Source organism: Anser anser (assembly GCF_964211835.1).
Source record: "Anser anser genome assembly, chromosome: 4".
NCBI lineage: Eukaryota > Metazoa > Chordata > Aves > Anseriformes > Anatidae > Anser > Anser anser.
The window spans coordinates 67,806,563-67,827,639 of record NC_139724.1 but is presented as its reverse complement, the minus strand read 5'-3'; the positions used below and the strand labels follow the sequence as shown (position 1 = coordinate 67,827,639).

At 36.5% G+C, this 21,077-nt stretch overlaps 1 protein-coding gene across 2 annotated transcripts; it reads right to left on the bottom strand.

Annotated features, from left to right (window-relative positions):
• Nucleotides 1-2,345: 2,345 nt before the first annotated feature.
• On the bottom strand, nucleotides 2,346-21,042 carry TRMT44 (tRNA methyltransferase 44 homolog). Of its 2 annotated transcripts, none has more exons than XM_083836279.1 (11): nucleotides 20,655-21,042; nucleotides 18,538-18,655; nucleotides 17,469-17,688; nucleotides 16,149-16,217; nucleotides 13,724-13,831; nucleotides 12,725-12,796; nucleotides 9,390-9,496; nucleotides 8,622-8,805; nucleotides 7,113-7,503; nucleotides 6,053-6,169; nucleotides 2,346-3,990 (listed from the first exon to the last, which is right to left on the bottom strand). In XM_083836279.1, the coding sequence occupies exons 1-11, from the start codon at nucleotides 21,037-21,039 to the stop codon at nucleotides 3,758-3,760; spliced, it is 2,004 nt and encodes a 667-aa protein (XP_083692405.1). In that variant the 5' UTR covers nucleotides 21,040-21,042; the 3' UTR covers nucleotides 2,346-3,757. The 2 variants fall into 2 exon arrangements, with proteins under 2 accessions (XP_083692405.1, XP_083692406.1); XM_083836280.1 differs by having other exon boundaries at nucleotides 8,622-8,749; nucleotides 9,391-9,496.
• Between the last annotated feature and the right edge of the window lie 35 nt (nucleotides 21,043-21,077).

The following is a 21,077-nucleotide window of genomic DNA, read 5'->3' as shown; positions in this document are numbered from 1 at the left end:
AATGTAAGTAAGGATACGACTGCTGAGCTAAACTGAACAGAAAGGGTCATTATGTTCAGATCATTGATAATATATGATAAGATTCACTATAAGATGTAAAGTCTCTGAAACAATCTGAGAAAACATAAATAATAAAATAGAAGACAAAAAAAAGGACCAAAATGATTAAACTTGTACTGTTCCATAATAAAACAGAGATGATGATAGCAATATCAGTACTGTAATTCATGATGGACCAAAGGCCAGTGAAGACAGCACAGATGCTGCAGAGTAAAAGCATTGTCTCTGGGAAGGTCGCACATTCAGAGAAAACAAACAGACAAAAGTATGATTTAGTGCCAAAAGACAGGCACCTTGAAAACTCTACTGTCTCAATATTTTGTCCCTGAGAAAAGGCCAATTTTCCCTTCCTCATTCAGTTCCACATTTAATCACTGCATTAAAAAAATACTTGCATGAAGCCTATAATTTGAAGGAAAAAGACAGTCATACACAGCTGTCATACCTCTGTGTACACCCCCCACACAACATCAATTAGCTGTGAAGGCAGTTTCCTTATTGCTACTACAGCAAAACAATCACCAAAGCACTCAAAATCCAGGGCAGTCTTTTTGGGAGAAGATTGTTTTGTCTTTTTACACGGTGCCTGGCTAGCTGTCAAACAACAGGACTGACTGGCAGCTTGGATGACGGTGTTTCCAAAACGTGGCAGGTGTACACAGCTTCAGCAGCCAACGCTTTGCCCTTGAGCACGCACAAGCACCACATACATGGGCAGGGCGGCTACCTGGAAAACTAATGCAGATGGATCCAGGTACCTGAAACATTAACATCTATCTTTCCTGTTACAAAAATTTGCTACAATGCTCCCACTGCGAAGTAACCTGAAGCTAAACTCACCTATATTGAGCTGCTGAAACCTGTTATAACAAAACTGGACAGGGAAGAGGGGAGGTGGATTGTCATTGCTAAGCAGATTTCATCTGGCAGTATTTTAGTAGCAGGCCCTTAGAAGTGGCTTAAAGCAGCAGTTGGAAGATGGTAATTGAGCACTAAAGCAGTTAAGTATTTCTACCTGAAAAATATGAACGTTAAATTATAATAGGAAGGAACCACAAAAACTCAGCAGGTCCAAATAACAGTGTTCACTAAAAATTACTCACAACACACAAAGACCAGTCATGAAACCATTGCCATGTATGCTGCTGTAACAAGCTCCAGAAGATGAAATGCACCAACACACCAAAGGAAAAAGATGCTCCTTACATGTTCAGCGTGATACTACAACAGGTAAAGGTGATTGTGAAGGGTATTCCTTGTAGTAACATGATGGCATTATATTCTGGGTCAACTCCCAAGTAATTACAATTTTTCTATGAAAATATTCTTTCAGTTATACAAATTGAAGTTACCAGCAATAACAAAAGATAACAGAGCAGGTGCGAGTGTCTGACTTTAGTTGATGCTGAACGTTTAGATACTTCATTGGACACCTGTCCCAACAGTTGTTCTAGCTGTCACTTGGTAAGACTCAGATTTTTTCATCTCTCTTGACTTTGAAATATTTGCCATTATGATGCCTTCAGCAAAGCTGATGACTGCTCGCTCTTGCTTATTTTATATGCTAGATAAAGCTAGATTTCAGCTCATAAATGCATGCCCTTAAGATCATTTAAGTGTTAATTATCATTTACAACTTTGAATCTGAACAAACAAGCCCCCAAACTCATGACCAGCATGACTTTATTACAAAGCATGCCTAGAGGCCTGTATTTGCTGTCAGACAAGCTGTAAGAACTCCTCGACGGGCTACAGGCTACCTAATAACATAACATGAAGTAACTCTCAGTAACTTCATAAATAGACAATGCAAATGATACAAACACAGAAAACTGAACTGGTTTGAGATGTGCCAGAAAATAGACTGTCCTGAAGATACATTCAGACATTCCATAAGGAAAATACTGTCTTGTGATTTCATTTCAGTGACTTGATGAAAAACAAAAATTCAGTCCTTTACTGAGGTGTAAGACAGAAAGCGAACTCAGATTTTTTGTTATTCTATTTAGAATATTCAACTGTAGACTATTTGAAACTGTAACTCTTCTACAGATGCAATTACAAAATCTCTAGATCCCAGTATTTCTATGATTACAATCTGTCATCCAACTCTTCTGTCTCTCTAATGCTCTCACTCTCATGAAATATCTACAACAGCAACCGTTTCCCCTCTACAACGAAAGGTTTCAAATAAGGCTAAATTAACTAATAGGTAGTGATGATAACAAACCTAGCAGTAAAGTGACACTGTCACATCAATGATTGAGATTTTATGCTCGAATGCCTTGTGGGTAAACAGGTTTTTATTAAGAATAAAACTGATCCTTACTCACTACTGGCTTTCATCTATTGCCAAAATCAATTATATTAATGCCATTCTAAGATGGTGGATCACAGACAAAGCAACAAGATACAGCATTGATATAAAATAGAGCTTTTTTAAAAGCTTTTGGCAATTACCTTGAGATTTACATTTGAAATTATACAAGGCTAACATTTCTACCCAAAAATGAGGGGGAAGAACGTTCTCTTACCATTTTTCCAAATAACAGGAAAGTACAGATTTGTTGGATGGCTTGCCACCTGCAGCGATGCCAAACTGAAAGAACAGCCATCAGGAATCTGTGACAGAGCTGTATGTTGGTGAGTTTAGGGAACTGGGTCTATACAATAGAAGTAGTGTGCTATACTAATATACTAGTTATCATAGCATTGCACAAAGAAAAGTTAGTTTTAAATTTAATACATTAGTCTTACCACGTGTGTATTTGTGACTTCAGTGAGTCAGACATGTATTTCATTCCCCTTTCATTAGAAAAATGTAATTAAAAACCAATCTAGGTTAGCTGTTATCTACCAAGAGCCACTTCTTCCAGGATCAGAAGAGAAATGGAAGAGAGGAACATGACACTTCAGAGAGTTCTTTGCAATCTGTTGGCTGAAAGCAAAGGAAGTAAATAAAGTGGCTTTGAAACTTTTGAAACCCTTTTCCACTGTCATCTTTCACTGTTCATTTGCTTGGTCTTCAATTATTTCCATTCTTTGTGATTCAGAGTCCCTGTGCTCTTACAGAGTTCTTACATGTGTTAGTCACCCGTACTCCTAAACCTACTTGTCCTGTAATCAGTTCCTATGCAATTTCTCTAACCTCCATAACTTCCCAGGAAGTTATTCTTCAATCCAACAATCATTTTGTTGGACTAGCTCTGGCCAAGAAAGGAAGGATAATAATTAGTGTTACTCCACAGTAAAGAGGCTGTCACAAGTCAGAAGTGAGTGAAGCCTATCCACTTCTACTCCCAAGAGACACTGTGAGTAGCAAGAAACCATAAATCATCCTGGAAAGTATTGAACAAAACAACTAAATGTTAGGGTTTGCAAATACATCATGTACATTTGATGTGATCAAGGACTGTGAAGAGTGTAAACTTTTGCACTTACACAAATGCATGTCAGACAAGCCATTCTTTTAAAGAAAATAAACAAAATCCAAAAGTATGTATATATTTTACTGTAACTTTTCCATGTCAATAATAAAAGAATTAAAATACAGAACTTGTAAACCAACTAGAAAAATAAGATACATAGGAATAAGAAAAAAAACTCCAAACTTTACAGGTCTTCATGCACTAAGTGGTCCCAAAGTCAGTCAAATTCAGTTATGCACACAAACCTAAACATAAGTGGCAGATTTTTATCACTGTATGTGTTTTTTCTTTTTAATAGTCTGAGACTGTCTTAGCTCCTCAGTCCCATGAGCATATGGGCAAGATTCAGTAGGCAAAGCACAACCATCCGGATGATGAATGAAAAACCAACAGAGACGTGTTTTATATGCTTCAGCTGAAAGGCATCGTTTTACTTCAGGCTTAGTTTTCCTTGATGGCTTCTTTTTTCTCCAGTCACGAATATGAACTCTCCCATTTAGAACTAAGATTTAAAAACAAGCAAAAATGCAGCTGTTAATAGACAGCCATGGGAATCATACTGGAAAAAATGCATAGTGACAGTCAGCAAATAACATTTTCTACAAATGGATCACTCAGGCAAAACCAAATGTACCATTTGTACAGAAATAGAAAGATGTGCACAACAAACTGAAGTAATATAGAGATGGTCTAAAGAAAAATTGATCAATTGCCCTGTGAGATGTTTTACCATCATGCTGAATAGTTTGAGGCACCTTTTTATCGTCCTCATAGAGGGTTCATAGAGATGTGTTTTGTTTTTTTTTTTAAATATATCAGGTAAGATAATTTCTACCAAAATCCTCAGAATTTAGATTGCAAGTTCTGAAAAAAGTTTGAACTTTAAGAACTATAATCCTTTCCTTGTTCAACATTTCATTACTCTATATTCAAACTCTAATTACCAGCAAAAAACTAGTTTAAGTCTTTTAATACTGTCACTACACAGAAATGCTCTTGCAAAGACAAGAGTTCAAAGACAAAGACAATGTAAAGACAATGGTTCAACTGGCACAAAAGAGCACTGCACCAAAGAAATGACAAGTCTAATCCTTCATATGAATGGAATGGCTGGCCACAATGGTTTGTTAACAAAGATTCAGTACTGTTTAAAAAAATAAAAATGAAAAAGTAAATTAATTTAATGAATTAGGACCATAAACTGCAGACACAAACTTCTGAAACTCTATCAACTCCTTAAATGTATAAGGAAATAAAATAAAAGAAAGTTAGTAAGAGAAAAAAAAAAGGAGATGACAAACAATAGTGAAAGTGAAGAGGGAAGAATCTGCCACTTCTAAGTTACCATGTTCTATTTTCATATTCTGCTTCAGTATGACTCTGTATCACAGTCTTATAGCTTGGAATAGTTAACTGATACCATTTTGGAAAAAAAAAAGTTCAAAAAAAATACTGAGTCTGGCAAAAGTTTAATATCACACATTCAAGCCTGGATGAATTTATCCATCCAAGTTTCCTTGTGATGCAGAAATAGCTCTAAACTCACATAAGGCCAATCCAGAAGCGGGTTCAGTGCTTTAAAATCTCTCTCAGACTTAAAATAAGCAGATCAGTAGATCTCATTAGATTATTAGAACTCATAGATCAGTTACTCTTGTGGGTTTTTTTTGTGAATGCATGCATCTATTTGTGATGAAAGTAAGAGCTCTACCCATGTTTTTCTCTGTTCTCTTTGGCATGAGCAAGGTCCTTCCACAACATACACTAGCAGAAGTCCCTTGTTACAGTGACGGACTACTGAAGAAAACAATCAAACGTTGGTCTCTATTGAAGTCCCAGGCACTTTCCACATGATGCAAGTTACTGAGAAAGATGTAGTCTTAATCTTAGTCTTTCTTCAGAGGTAACATGCAGATAACATCCATGACAAATTAAAAACAAACAGAAAAAAAAAACACACACACAAACACCCCCCATACCACATTATAAGAGGGGACAAGAGTGGAGAGAAGAAAAGAAAAAGCAAATAACCCACCACCATCACAGCTATGAACAAAGCAAGCCAGCCACAAAATTGTGCTACTGAGCTCTTTGAGGCATACTACCACAGACTATATAAATACATCAAGCTCCACAGTTACAGGAGGCTAGTTTTATTTTGTCATCAGCATTTATACTACAGGGCTTGGTAAGGCCAGACCAAGTCTGGATTAAATGCTTTAGCAAACTTTCTCTGCATTTGACTGCCCCATAAATCATCAATACATTACGAGAAAAGGAAAAAATCTCCCTAGTCAAACAACAGTATTAGATTAGCCACTTTAACTGAAGGGCTGTCTTTTCAGACAAAAATGATCTAGGAAAGCTCTTTGCTGATTGCCTTACCAGTCTTATTCAAAAGGAAGCTTTACTAACTGTATCTCGGAGCAATGAAGGGGCTCGTTTTTCTCAATTTCTCGAATGAGAAAAATACTCATTTTTCCACACTACAATAGTAACTTGTAATAGTAACTTAATATTACAATAGTAATAGGCCAAACAAATAATGCCTATCTACTCCTTACCTTCGAATACCTGATGATTGTTCTTGAGCAGTGTTTGTAAGCCTCCATATTCACTCTTCAGCCTCTTTAAAGTCTCTTTATTTAAATGTTCTGCTACTTCTCTCAAGGAAAGGCTTTCTGTAATAAATAATAGTGTAGCTATAAAAATGTGTATATCTAAAATCCTTGAATACCCTAACTTTTGTATAAATTAACAATTATGAACAGAATCTATGAATTATATACAAGTACTGTAACAACTTTGTGTTCCCAATATCACAAACATAAATTGTATATTTTATATGTATATTGTCTGTAAAATGGTAGTTTTCATTCTCAAGTCAGGTCTCAAGTCAGGATTTCCAAAGTAAGACGTATTTTCTTTCCCTGCTTTTTTTTTTTTTCAGTAATCCTCATTGTGCTAAGCACTGTTTACATGCACGTAGTAGGAAGTTTACATGCATGTAGTAGAAAGAAAATGACTCATTCTCCTTTAACAATAGCATATAACATAGCATATCCTGTAGCATATAACAAACTACAGTGAGTAAATAATAAATATGGGTGCAGAAAAATGAAACTTACTGAGTGCCTATAAAATAAATTGCCACTTCCATTCCTTTTCATTCTAATGCTAAGCCAACTAAAAATTCCTAATCATGTTGTAATTAAATGGCACTTCAGAGCACTTATTCAAGAATTATAGCTAGTTATTCTGTCACAATCCAAAAATAAACTTAGATCCTCCCCAACTTAGATACTGAGATGCAGAGTTATGTTTTGTGAAACAGGGAGAAGTTCTGTTTAAGTTGATTCTGCCGTAGTACTCAAGTATAGAGTAAAAGAAAAACAAGCAAAGACAAGTTTCAAAATACACTTATGCACCTTATTTGCACCCCAGAGTGCAATAAAACATTGCATAGTAGCAATCAAAGTGTTTTTTTTTTTTTTGCAGGTCATGGTATTTCCTAAAGTTTATTTCACTTACTAAATTTACAAACATGTAAATTCATTGGAAAAAACACCCTCCACCAGCAAAGGTAAAAGGTAACGGAAAGCGCTGCCAGAAAGACAATCTCACCTCCTTGATTCCAGGTATTCATATTTCCACCGTGAGTATTAGAACATGATTTTTGGGGGACTGCATTTAATAGCAAATTTGCCACTTTCAGAACCACATCATCTACAAAATCTCGAGGCAGGGCAGCACAATTTCTGATTTGTTCTACTTTTTCTCTGGGTTGAAATCCAGGCATCCAAATTCTACCAGCAGTTTCCATTTCATTTTCAGGAAGTTCTGAGGCTGCTTCTTTGCATACATCATCAGAGCAATCTTTATGATTAAATCCAACTCCTCTGTCACATGTAACCACAGCACAAGTCTGACGATTATGAATATACCGTGTTATCTGATTGTCAATCAAAGCACATTCTGTAGCTGGATAGGTCCTGTTTTTTCCAATAAGGCACACCTATCTTGGCAGAAATAGGTAAATCACTATTTGTATCATAGTATTTAAACAGAGTCCCATACTTACATACAGCCCCCCAACCAGACATAAAACAGCATATGTTTTATGAGACTTCTAAACCAAAGTACAGGAGATATCCACTAGAACTCAATGCTCATTAACGCCTCAGGGCATTTTTAAGTTTAGGTTTCAAATACTGGTGCTACAGAAGAAATCCGGTAACCAAGTCATAATCCATCTTTTTGGCCATACAAGCACAGGCCAAAGAGAGAGCTCCTGACTCTCAGATTATTTACAAAATTAGAGCTGAACACCACTTTCTACTCCAGAAACATTTCAGTTTGAATTCCATGTGACATGAAAAACAGCAAAGTTAAATAAAATTAACCAGCATAGGCTGATGGAAAAACAAAGGCAGAAAGACAGTGTAAAAGTTTTCCATCTTACAGACAAGTATAATAAATAACCATAAATCCTTTCACTCTTTCTTGTATTTAGGATTGTAACCTATGATGTTAACTTTAATATAGCAGATTACCCAAGAAACCCATGAGTATTTTTAATCTATCTTCAAAGCATATTATCTGAAGCAATGCAACTGACTATGCTCCAATCTCACAAAACAATAATGAAGAAATATCACAGAATCATAGAACTGCTTGGGTTGGAAGGGACCTTAAAGATCACCTAGTTCCAATCCCCTTGCCATGGGCAGGGATACCACCCAGTAGATCAGATTTCTCAAAGCCCCATCCAGCCTGGCCTTGAACACTCCCAGGGATGGGGCATCCACAGCTTCTCTGGGCAACCTGTTCCAGGGCCTCACTACCTTCTGAGTGAAGAATTTCCTCTTAACATCTAAGATAAATCTCCCCTCTTTTACTTTAAAACCATCCTCCTTTGTCTCACTTCATCCTGCTCGGCAGGGCAGTTGGACTAGATAATCTTCAGAGGTTCCTTCCAACCTCAGCCACTCTGTGATTCTGTGTCCTATCACTAGCTGCCTGAGCAAAAAGTTGTTGGTTTTTTCTCCCTTTTTTTTTAAAAAAAAAAACAAGCCCCACTTCAGACAGCATCTTTAAAAGTAAAGATAAAAGCCCTACAGAGTCCAAAATTACCCTTTTTGTTGATGGAATTCTAAGGCAGTCTTCTTCCACGTGAAAACCACATACAGATCCCACTTCCGCAACAAAATCAAGATATTCTCTGTACTGAGTCTTCTTGCTTTGTCTTCGGCTGTATTTTCCATGGAAATCAAAGAAGCAACATGGCAGCACAAAGTAGCTACACGAATAGGAAGACCTATGGGAAGGATAACGGATAACTGCTGAATGGAAAGTTATTTCAGATAACACACATAAATTTAAGAAATAGCCCAGACACAGGCAATGATGGAAATTTTTATGAAGGTGACAGAGCTTCACAAAGTACAATTTATATGTTCCTCCTTCAGAAAATTTATTAGTATAATCAAAGTCACTGTTTCATGAAGTATTTGCTATAGCAAACTACTGTACCAACACAGTCTGCAGGACTAAATCTCTAGGTATCATACTATTGCAGCTGGTTGTGATAAGCAGAGCGGTTCAAAGAAAGGTAGGACTAACAGTAATTTTTTTTTAAAACTAGATTCATGTCTAAGGAATAAATACACAATTCAGTTTGAACTTCAAAAGCAAAATGCTGTACTGAATTCCATGAGAAAATAAATACTGTGCTTTTCCACAGCAAAAAAAACATTTTGTAAAAATAATCGATTGGCATCACAAGAAGCAAAACTTGTGAGAACACCTGATGTGGCTGCAAAAGCAGCAATTTTCACCAAGCACGTACAGGTAATTATGTTTTTATTCCTTCCCCCCTGTTTCCCCACCTCCACCAAGTACCTGGCTGCAATTACAGGTATCCATGGTGTTAATTCATCTGAATGGTTTCCTATCAGCCAATCAGTATCTGGAAATAGATGACTGTCACCCGGCATGATAGATGATTCCTAAAAAAAAATAAAAAAAGTTGAAGTAAGATTTATTACAGGTTTCTTTAGATTTATTTGCCAATAAAGCACTAAACAACAATATAAAATCCTACAACAGGAAAAATACAAGGTGAATGAGAACCCACAGAAGCCGTCAATATTATTCTCAGCTTACAGTTTTGCCAGGCAGTATGTTTTATTGCTACAAAGAATTAATTTAGCAACAGCAACCCACAACATGTTGGTCAGACAAAGAGTGGAATGATAAGTCTGATGAAGGTATCTGACATCCTAAGTATACGTTAACAAATCTTATACATTGATTATGATTTCTTGCCATTCTCCTATCACATGTATTTCTGGGCCCAGTTTTTCAGAGACTCACTTCATTTGCTATGTCTCAGTCTCACACAGTAGGGAAGCTGTGTTCTGATTCATTGCTATCTTCTCTTCTTTCACAGGCATTTCCTAAATTAAATCCAAGTATACAGAACACCACTTTTCAACCTTACCATTTGTTTATAACCAACCTGATCCAGCCCAACACTTTTTTTCTTGTGTACCTTGCCAGAATGTTCTCATCCAAGTTGTATCAGAGCTACCCTATGATACATGCAATATCAGGAGTAGAAATAGGGAAGCAATAGGTCAGAGAAAGAAGGCTTCATTGGTAGACTTTATTATAGCATTTTGCTTGCGTTGTTTCATTACATATGGAATAAGGAGACAGCACATGAGTCTTGCCACCACAATACTGACTCACAGATAGTTATCATTCTTAAGAATACCCTATTCTCATATTCTTTAAAAACAAAACACAAAAGAAACAAAAACAAACAAACAAACAGCACGAACAGCTCATACAGGCTAAATTTTAAAAGTTCCAGAGTGCCTTTAACATTTGTCTTTGTCACACACTCAATATGTTCCTGCCTAGGAAATAAGTTCAGCAAAGAAAATACTTGAAGTTCCTTATACTATGGAAGAATATGTTCTTCTCTAAAAACACGTAAAAATCTGACAATAATTACTGAACAGATTTGAAGAATAGACAGTCCTGTTTCAAATTCAAGTCTCTAGATAACTTTAATAATAATTCTGAAAATGATTCCTTTACTCTCATTTTATATATAGCATGTATGCCAAATTCACACATATATGCAAAACAGTTATCTGTAAAAGAATTCAAAAAAGCTAATAGGGAATTTCAGAAATCTCAGACTAGCTCTAATTCCATCCCAATTGTTCTCAGACTAGCTCTAATTCCATCCCAACTGTCCTCTTCAGAAAGCATTGTTTTAGGTGTTTTAAGTATCAATATGGTATATAATCATCTACTTGAAGTACCAAATCCCTCTCAATTTTTACTTATGTATATAGATTTCCAGATACGTAACAAATTTCCTTTTGCAAGGTTGGCATATATTAAAACAACTGCTCGATAAGTGTTTTCTTATGGTTAAGCAAGTTACTCTTACATTGTATTTCAGTTTTGATTATTCAATTTAGGCATACCGTGAATTACCAGTGTTATACTCCACATTTTGACAGTAACCCATAATCACATTTGTATTTGCTATATCTGACAGCAGTTTGGTGATCCAGAGTGCCACCTCTTACATTCATTTATATCGTTAGTATTGGCATTGAATGTCACAAATGCCAATATCCATGCTGCAACTCACGCTTTAAATTAAGATCAAAACAAAATTAACTTCTGATGGTAACAAAAGGCTGTGAGCAGGTGCTTTCTCCTTCTGTGGCTCCTGTGGCTATGGGAACCTTGCATAATCATCCTTCCTGATTGTTATCCAACTCCCTCCCAAATAAATTTATAGTTTCCTTCTATACGTATTTTGGATATTTTTACAGTTTGTCTGGCTTTTTCAAGTGTTCTGTGTGAACTATGTTTTATAAAAAGTAAAAAAAAAAAGTCTTTTTTGTTGTTGCCTCATGCTGCAGAGTGACAACTGATGCTCAGAAGCTTCCCTGTGAGCAAAGAAATTTGAGGAACTGTAAATAGTGAGACTCTAAAATGAAACAAACATACAAAATTCAAAGATTTCCACAATACAAAAAAAAGGGGCAGAAAAAGGAGTATGTTACATGAAGGAAAAAGAGAAAGTGCTGTTTGGTATGATCTCAAGTGACTTGATATAGCACAATAGGAACGAAGGAGTACTAAAGCTTCATGTTTTGGATTGTTTCTTGAAGCCTTTCAAGAAGATCTGATTGCAGACTGCAAGAAAGGAATCTGAAAGTTTTGGCAGTCTATACGTAAAATGGCAGGGTGGCAGAGAGAAGGCTGCACAACATGACTGTTCCACCTCCCAACCAGGAAAGATGCTGCTCTTTTGTTGATGTAAAGTTAAGTTGTTAGCATTTAAAGATTTGTTGAACTGACTTTCAACCAAACCTACTAGAGAATAGCTATGGACAGAAAAGTATTTTAGTGTATTGGAAGCTGACAATTTTTGAGGGAATAAGGTGAGAAACTCCAGGAGTCTCGAGAACAAGAAACCAGGAACACTTCACCACCAAAGGGCAATTGTTCATCACTGCCACACTTAAACGAGCAAACGAAAACCAGCTAGAGTTGAAGCAAATGTGCCTGTGCTCAGATTGTTCCTGTCCTCATAAAAACAAGAATGGAGAACTTGAAATACAATCCCTCTTTCAGACTCATTTTTCTGTCCATTTTTTTGAAGGCTGTTACTGCAACGACTTACCACGAAGTCAGAACAGCAGAGGAATTGGCTCCTTTGAGGTTCAACAATATTGTCCCAAAAGAGTACAGAGCACTATAAGATCAGAATCACTTTCAGAGTGATTCTGTTATTAATTCATGAATAAAGTACTCACAACTTTGGAAACTAACGTATTTTGTGATGTACAGAAAGTGCAAATAAAGCTGCTCACTATTGAACTTCCATAAAAATCAACGATTGTTTCATAATGTGCATGTCTGCACAAGCAATAAAAAAATCATGCTAGTGTTCTCAGCTGAAAAACAAAGTACATTGCAAAAAAGCAAGCACATGATATAGCACTGCTGTATTAATCCCCTCTACATCATACTTTATAATCCTTTAGCACATGAATGGCAGCATACCAAACCCACACATTGCTTTAGACAATTGTCAGTAACCCAGTGTTTTTAATTACATTTGCATCAACACAGTCTGAAGCAATGAACAAATGAATAATGTTACAAATGAATGAGATTGACATACATTTGCGTAATACCTCTAAATGAGTTTCTGGTCCATACATGTCCCATATTTTTCTTCTCCTCACATCAATTCCTCTACCAGAGTGCTGAAATATTTGAACAAAGTATCATTTGTAAGTACCAATTTTATTAGAAATTCTCAAACAAGCTGACTAAATGTACATATTAGCATACACTACTTCAGTCACACTAAAATTTGGACACATAATGAAACACAGCTTCATCATTTCACGAATAAATTGAATACTTCTAATCCTTGTTTCCCTCCTACAAGAGACTGGAAAGAAAAGGATACATTACAGATATAACTACATTGATAATTGATCTGGGCATACCTATTTAAATTGCTCTTGAAAATCTGGCTCTCAACTTTTATGGTATCATCCCAGAAGTGGAAGAAATAACAAATAACATTTTCTGAAACTGACTGACCCAACTTTTCTTGACTCTCAGTGACCATTTTTTGCTGTTTTCTTTTCAAAAACTATGCCTCAAGAGATTGAATTTTGCCGTTGCCACATTTTCACTTCCAAAAGCACAGTATGTTGTTAGGCCTTTTCAAAATAAAAAAATCCTAGAATTGCTTTAAAAGATATAGAAATCCATTTTCAGTCCTTGATGAGTAGATTTCAGTTTTGATAAAACTAACTTGATGAAAAACATCTAATCTAAAGGCTACTGCAAATAAGAATATTTATGTTAACATTACCCATTCCTTTTTAATAAATCTACAATGTGACTAAATCATATCATTACTTTTTCTTTTCTCTTTTAGTTTCTTACCTCAGAAAAATAAATAGCCTTCACGATAATCAATTTCACTTAAAAAAGATTAATAATAATTAAAAGGTTTCTAAAGCTCTGCTTTTTTTTTTTGATAACTGAAGAGTAACAAAGTCTTGTTCTAATGACAAGAATTAACTGAATTTTGACTATTTGCCTGCCAAAGGACAGCAAAACAAGAATAATGAAGATATCTTTTGTCTGTTTGTTTTAAAATGCACTCTATTTACCCCTTCATTGCTTAGAATATGAACCAGTAGACCGTTTCCACATCCAAGATCTACAAATGACTGTTTCTTGGCCAATCCTTTTTCCTTTCTCTCTTCTTCCCAGAGAATCTAAGACAAGAAAAGAAAACATTTTAGGCTTACACTCTCAAATTTCCCTGTCAGAAAGCAGTAAAAAGACGTATGAAATGAAAGCAGAATGCTGGGAGACAATGAAGAAGTGACAGAAGACAGCCACAGCACTCAAAGAGAAAGCAACTTGAGAAGGAAAAAAAAAACCACACAATATATTCAAACTGCTAATGGAAGGAGTAAGATTATGTTTCAAAGTATCGAGCATTTTCCAAGTGCTAAGCATCCTCCACTCATTTCTGAATGCCTGAAGTTGAAATTAATATAGGCTGGGCTAGGGAAAGCATAAATGTAAAAATAAGCTGCTGAAATAAATGGCACAAGAGATTAACATGAGGAAACAGCAATTAAATTTCCAACAGTATCTCCGCATGTGACACTACAGAAGGCTTTATATCCACTGTATAAAAGAAAGAATTGGGTGCAGAGATGAAAATAAAAAGCAAAATGTCCTTTGTAATCAATTGGCTATGAACTGCAACATCACTTTTTACAGCCTAGGCAAGAAATTGCAATTTACTTTGCAAGAGTCAGCTGCCCCAAATTCTGAATCAGCTGAAGTGGACCCCAAAGCTTTTAGCCCAGTTCTAGCCCGTGCTCTGTACATAAGTAGTTAGTCCTACATAGTTATGCAATTTGGAAATTGCTAATCTTAATAATAGGATATTTGCAGCATACGGATTAGTCTCCTTTTACTCCTGTCAAACTCTTTTTTGCTCAATGAGAGTGTCCTCTGTAGCTTCTCGATTCTTATTTTCCCCACGAATAACACAAATTGTCAAGAATATTTAACCACAAAAATTAGTATTTGTAACATTGCTACTTGTTATTTTGTCAGTTTAGACAGAGAAAAAGAAGTTCCAGATAAACCATGATTATATGGTTGTGTTTATATTTTTAAATGTAGCAATCATTGCACTTCTGCACTCCAGACTAACCCAGAAAACTCTAATCGCCTCCTACTCAGATCACACCCATCCTCCATCCCTTGATGAGTTTCTTATAATTCAAACTGAACAGGTACTTCTCTGGTAATGTGTCTAGACAATAAGCAACGTTTATATGACTGCAGAGTATAATAAAGGGGTCAGATGACCCCTCCTCTCATCATATCAATTTAAGTACTGTAAATCCGTATTAATTTAACACTGGACCTTTTATCACTCATTTAACATTTCTAAGTAATGAGTTATTATATATTCATATCTGATTATGGTTATGGAGGTTAGGTTATCAATATATTAAGCTTTCATTTATACAAGCCAGTTATTGGATCACCTTAATAACTTTTGGAAAGTTACTTCTACTTCAACTAAAAAACATTATGACCGTAAACAAACACTGTCTTGCAATTTTTTATGCACAACTTCTTCAGCAGTGTCATTACAGAATTTTCCTGGGGCTACAACTATTATAATTCCTCATGTACATGACTTAATTTTCAACATTCAACAACTACTACTACTGTCATGGTGGTAAAAATGATAAAAGTCTATTATATAGCTCTTTCCACAAGCCAATGTCATGATGATCATTTATCCAGCGAAGTATCTTCTGTCACATCAATGTTATATTCAAGGTTTTGAGAGCAGCCTGTGTCAGTTAGGCTTCCTCAGACAATCTTAAAAATTTTTATGGGGTAAGGAACTGAGGTTCTAAGTTTAAGCAAACAATTAGTAAACTAAAATAGTCCTCAATGAGATCTGTAAGTGAGTTAACTTGTTTACAAATACTGATTTAGAGGAGATGCAACAGGTGTCTGCATTATACTTCTAGGTAGATATACTCTTACTGCACTCTAGATAGCAGTCAAAATATTGATGTGCCTACATAGTGACAGTAGCTTCTCATCTCCAAACTGGACAGTCTAATCATTATTTCTTTGGTACGTTAGTGCTTTTTGTTCTAACCACTTTAAAACAAAAAAAACTACAGCTTGCCTGTGTGACATAAAAATCCTATGACAGAAGACTGCAAGTCTTCAAAAAAGTGTTAATGTTCCTCTAATTTTAATTTTGTTACTGTGCTTATTTTTTGTGGTATGCCACAGTATAAAAAAAAGCTTTTCTTTCCCCCCCCCCTTGATATGTCATATTAAAGGGTTTTTTGTTTTGTTTTTTCAAATTCTGTTATAAAATGCTTACTTTTTGTAATCAGTTACTGTATATAAATCCCTGAAATGCCATTGAGGGTACTACCAAAGAAGATCCTAATACAAGCTCAATTTGAATAGACTTTGAGCCACAAATTCCACTTTGGGTTCAAGTTATGCTTGAAAACACTAATGAAAACTTACCAGCAAGTAAGTAGCAATGGCAACATCTTCATATACAAACTTCTCAGGATCTGTTACTTCTGGCCATACCTTCAGGAGAAAAGAAAAAAAAGAAAAAATATTTCTTTCTGTGCCATCTTAAAATACTGCAAAGAGAGCTCAGAATGATCTGGATACTCATCTTCTTCAATAGACTTCTACACTTCATGCGTTTTGAATTGAGTAAAACTATACACAAAAAATGTAAACAAAGACTAAGATTTTGTAAATCACACAGAAGTATATTGGTATAAAGGACGTCTGCTTTCAGTCAATAGAGTTTCCAAGAACATTACAGCTCCATATGCACACCTCGCAAGTAACCTGCTGCATCTGGTCTGCAATAGGGCGGGCATCCTTTTGCTTATTCTAATTCTCAGAGCAAAAATATTATTCCTCCTGTTAAGTGCATCATTGTTAATTACAGTATTCATAAATTTATTTTCCAAACATATGAGACAGAACTATCCTGGCACAACAGAAGAATCAAAACATGAAGCAGAAATACAGAGAAAGTATAATCCCTATTTTCTAAGCAAAAAATTGAGACAGATTAAAACGTTCAACGCTACAAAACTACTGCGGAGCTAAAAAAACAAACCCACTACTTCACCCACAATTCAAACACACCTGTCACACATACCTTTTTATTAGTGCAGAAACATCAACAGGGAAAACTTTCAACATTTCCACAATGTTTTACAAAAAAAAAACATTTACCCATTTCCTTGGCTGTATCTTAAGTTTGTTGCATAATTATGTATTACATGTATGATGTAATACCCATTACATCGTACAAGATGGTCATTGTCATTTTTAGGAGTCCCCAGGACTAAAACATTGCTGCTCTGACTCAGAAAGGCATATTAATGCATTTAAATGTAAATACAGCAATAGACATTTAACCAGTGTTGCTTCCTGACTCTTTGATGCTTTGTAGAAGGACATGCTATACTTATGCTTTGTTGTGTGGATGATTTAGTATTTCCATCCACTGACCTACTGCTTATTTCTTTTTCGAAGGCAAACATTGTGGAACATGTCTAACACCACCAGATATTTAGTGTGAATTTGGCTCAAAATTTTCCAGTTCAGTTCTTCCAAATACTATAAAAACTACTTTTTTCTCCACATATGCAGTAAAGACTAAAAAACAATCCAACGAACTATACTGCATAATTTTTAATTAAACTGATTCCTTTATTTAAAAAAATTGGAAGAAGCAGTTTCAGGAAACAAATAACAGAAACAAAAAACAACGGCAGGAAAGCATGTTATTACTACATTTATTGCTAAACTTACCTTTACCATCTCCTTGTATTTTTCTTTAAGTTCTTGATAAACCTTGCTGTACTTTGCTATAGAAATGAGTGAGAGTGTACTTCTAAACTCACTGTGCTTTTGCTCCACAGACCACTTAGCCAGTTTGGGCAAAAGTTCATTTCCAAGCCATGCTAGTTTGGGGTATGTAATTCCATCTGAGAACCAATCTTCTGAAGAGGGAGCTACAATAGACACAGACCTTAAAAATAAAATAAACGTTGATGACATGCAGTGTATTCACACCTCACTAACTCAAGAGTAGAGAAAATAATAAAGTGGAAAAAAAAATTGGAAGATCAAAAAAGTCATATGAGTTCTCCGAGGAATAAGTAAACACATAACGCACAAACAAAAGGAAAATAAAAGCAAAGTCACTGAATAATAAAACAGTCTTTCCTAGATTTTGTTAGACAGCTCATTATCTCCTAATTCAAACACCATATGAGAGTCTATGCTAGATTTACTACAATGACCGAAAACTCACATATGATAAACAACCTGATTTACCACAATATTCCAAATGCTAACAAGTGGGTACCTCATGAAAACAAACCAAAATTAGGAGCAAAATATATTATCAGTTGGTACATTTCACTATTTCCCGTTCTCTAAATTTATTTAGATTTTGTTAGTTATGTAAGCTGTCAGCATGAACAACTACATCTTCAACACTCAGGACCAAGGTGTCCACACATTTTAATGACTGAAGCTTGGCAGGTTCCAAAGAGCAATTCCTTTTCATCTTTCAACCTTACTAACACCTACAGAACCTGACTTCCACCACAGACATTGTCATCTCCTACTGATGAGGATACACATACCACATACATGTGCAGTCAATATATTACATTTGAAGTTGAAATAGATTTGTTTTGTGTTGATTTTGGTATTTTACGTATTGTTTTTAACTGAACACTATGCACTGAGATCACACCTGTAATGCCACTTGCTAATCACACAAATTATAAAAACCAAATCACCTGGACACCAACACTAAACCATGATGCGATTCTTACAATAACTCGGGTTTCCTTCCACTCTCACTTACCATTCTTTATCTTTTATGTGAGTAAGCTGAATTTGATAAATATTGCACTTTTTAATCTGGTATTTTCCTTCCTTGTTTTTCTCCAAAGGCAGAAAGGTCGCAGTTCCACTGTAAACATCTGAAAAGATATGTAAATAGTGACATGTACAAATCATCCTGGTTAGCACCAAAAAAAAAAAAATAAACACAACACTTTTGTTTTCTTACTACATTAAGTGTATACTAATGAGGCAAGATCAAGGACAATGATGAATTTTGAGAATTCAAACAGTTTAATAATTTCAGACATCAGGCACACTGAGAAGCAGATCTACTCTTCGCACTCCACTGCCTGTTGTTTTCCAAAAGATATAAAGCCGATCAGCGAGACTATTCACAATCTATAAACATAAACATCTGAAAATCTACAGACACTGAGATTTTCTAGTATAAATACTAGAATAGAACTAGAATACTAGAATAAAACTGCTGCTTTCCCCTATTACACAGTAATCTGTAGATCTGGGATGCACATTTCAAGTTAATGGAGACTTACATACTCAACCTTACATTAGATAAGCAATCAGAGCAGTATTATGAAGTATTCCATAATAATATCAGTATCACTTTTGCTGTGTTCAAACACAGGATCTACTCTGAAATTATGAAGTATAGCTGCTCTTCAGTTTTAGCGCCATCCAGATTTCCCAATTAGAGCTCCTGGATGTAGCCATGTGAAAAATAACAACATACAAACACTATCTATACCTAAATTAAGTATACTGTATCTCTGAAAGGAGACCTCCTGAGAAGACCTGTTTTTAGGTAAAGGCGCGCGTACTACTAAGTTATGTTCAGCAGCCACCCTACTGATCTTAATATCTATCACCTATGGAATAAAATGCTTATGCTCAAGTTCCAAACACCACAGATTTTGGAAAAGTTGAGATGAGCAGAGTAACAGCTGGCCATGCCCTTCAGTGCTTCTAAAATATTTCAAGAAGATATACTGCAACTTTTAACATGTTACATTTTCTAACAGTACTCATGCATGTATCAGTTAACTCCTACACAAAGGAAAACAGAGAGGGAGAGAATACATCCTTTTGAAACAACTTACAAATAAAAACAAATGAGACTGCAGTGAAACACAAGAGGCATGATACAATCTAGTACTCACATGCTACTACTTTTTACCATCTTAATTTACTCCCTATATCCTTCCTATAAACTTACTCTAAAAGGATTTACTCTATTCTATATGGCACATATGTATGCATTATTAATTTATGCACTAGTTAAAAAAACTCTTAGCAATACTTACCCAAGGGGATTTCTTTAGAATAACATAAGTTCCCTATCTGAAACTGATCCTTCACTTAACATCAAAACTGACAAATGCAAGTCTCCGAACTATGAAAATATTACATTGACAAAGAAACCAAAATACCTGTGGACTCCAAAATTTTTGAGTGAGATGAGAAAGAATGATTAGCAATAGAGCAAACATTAAGTCTTGCTTTCTCAGCCTATCCTTTGTCAAACCCCTCTCAGTGTTCCAGTATCTCTTTCTATTTTAAACATATTAATAAAAAAAAAAAAAAAACCTTCTAGGCTTTTTCCTACACATAAGCTTCCCAGGCGTGGCTCAGGAACATCACCTTACAACGTCAAAAGAAAACAAACCTAAAACATATACTTTTTTGAAGGCTTCATAGATACAGAGAAGGAATTTTACACAGTAAGACCACTCTAAGTCCTAGCAGGATTTCCTGCAGTGTGGTTCCACCACAGAATGCAAGTACCTTAAAAAAAAAAAAAAAAAGCCATGCTTCATCTTGAGGCAAAACCAACAGCATGCAAATTGACACATGCAATTTGGACGTGACGAGCCTGATGCAAGAACTGTCTATGTAGTTTTAAAAACTAGCTGCATTTTCAAAGGCTACAGTCACTCCTTGAAGGCTGTCATTAACAAGCAGTGTTTCTGTGGGGGACGCTTCTGAGAGGAGCCCGCACGACGCACAGCCCTTCCTGCCTCCCTAAGGAAGATGGGACGATGAGCCATTTTCTCCCCCCTCCCTCAGGCCCTAACCTCCCCAGTCAAACAGAGGGGGTGCCCAGGGCTGGGGGCTCACCTTGTACCACCAGCTCCTTCGCCGGAGGGGCAGGGGGCCCGGCGGGCCGCGCCCGGGGCAGTAGCGTCCTCAGCACGGCGCGGAGCTCGGAGCCCCGCCGGCCCCGGGCCGTGAGGGAGGGCGGCAGGTGCCCGCTCACCTCCCTCCACAGCCGGCCCAGCTCCGCAGCCCTCTCTTCTCTCCCTCCTCCCGGCACGGCGGTGAGGCGGGGAAACCCTTCCTCGCCTTCCCCGAGCAGCACCGTCCCCTCCGCATCGATGGCGGCGCCGCACAGCCGCCTGTTAGCCACCTGCGGCTTCTCCAGCCAGACGCGCACCGCCGCCCAGAAGCCGCCGGGCAGCGCGGCGCCGCCATCTCGCACCGCCACCGTTCCCACCGGCCCCATGGCCGCCTGCTGGCGGGGGTGGGGGGGGGAAAGAGGCG

Excerpts from the sequence above, each read along its gene's own strand:
- TRMT44 (XM_083836279.1), bottom strand. The coding sequence starts at position 21,039 with ATGGGGCCGGTGGGAACGGTGGCGGTGCGAGATGGCGGCGCCGCGCTG. Across the intron at positions 8,806-9,389 it reads ATACCTGTAATTGCAGCCAG|GTCTTCCTATTCGTGTAGCT; the intron begins GTACTTGGTGGA and ends TCCTTCCCATAG. Across the intron at positions 7,504-8,621 it reads GAATTCCATCAACAAAAAGG|GTGTGCCTTATTGGAAAAAA; the intron begins GTAATTTTGGAC and ends CTGCCAAGATAG.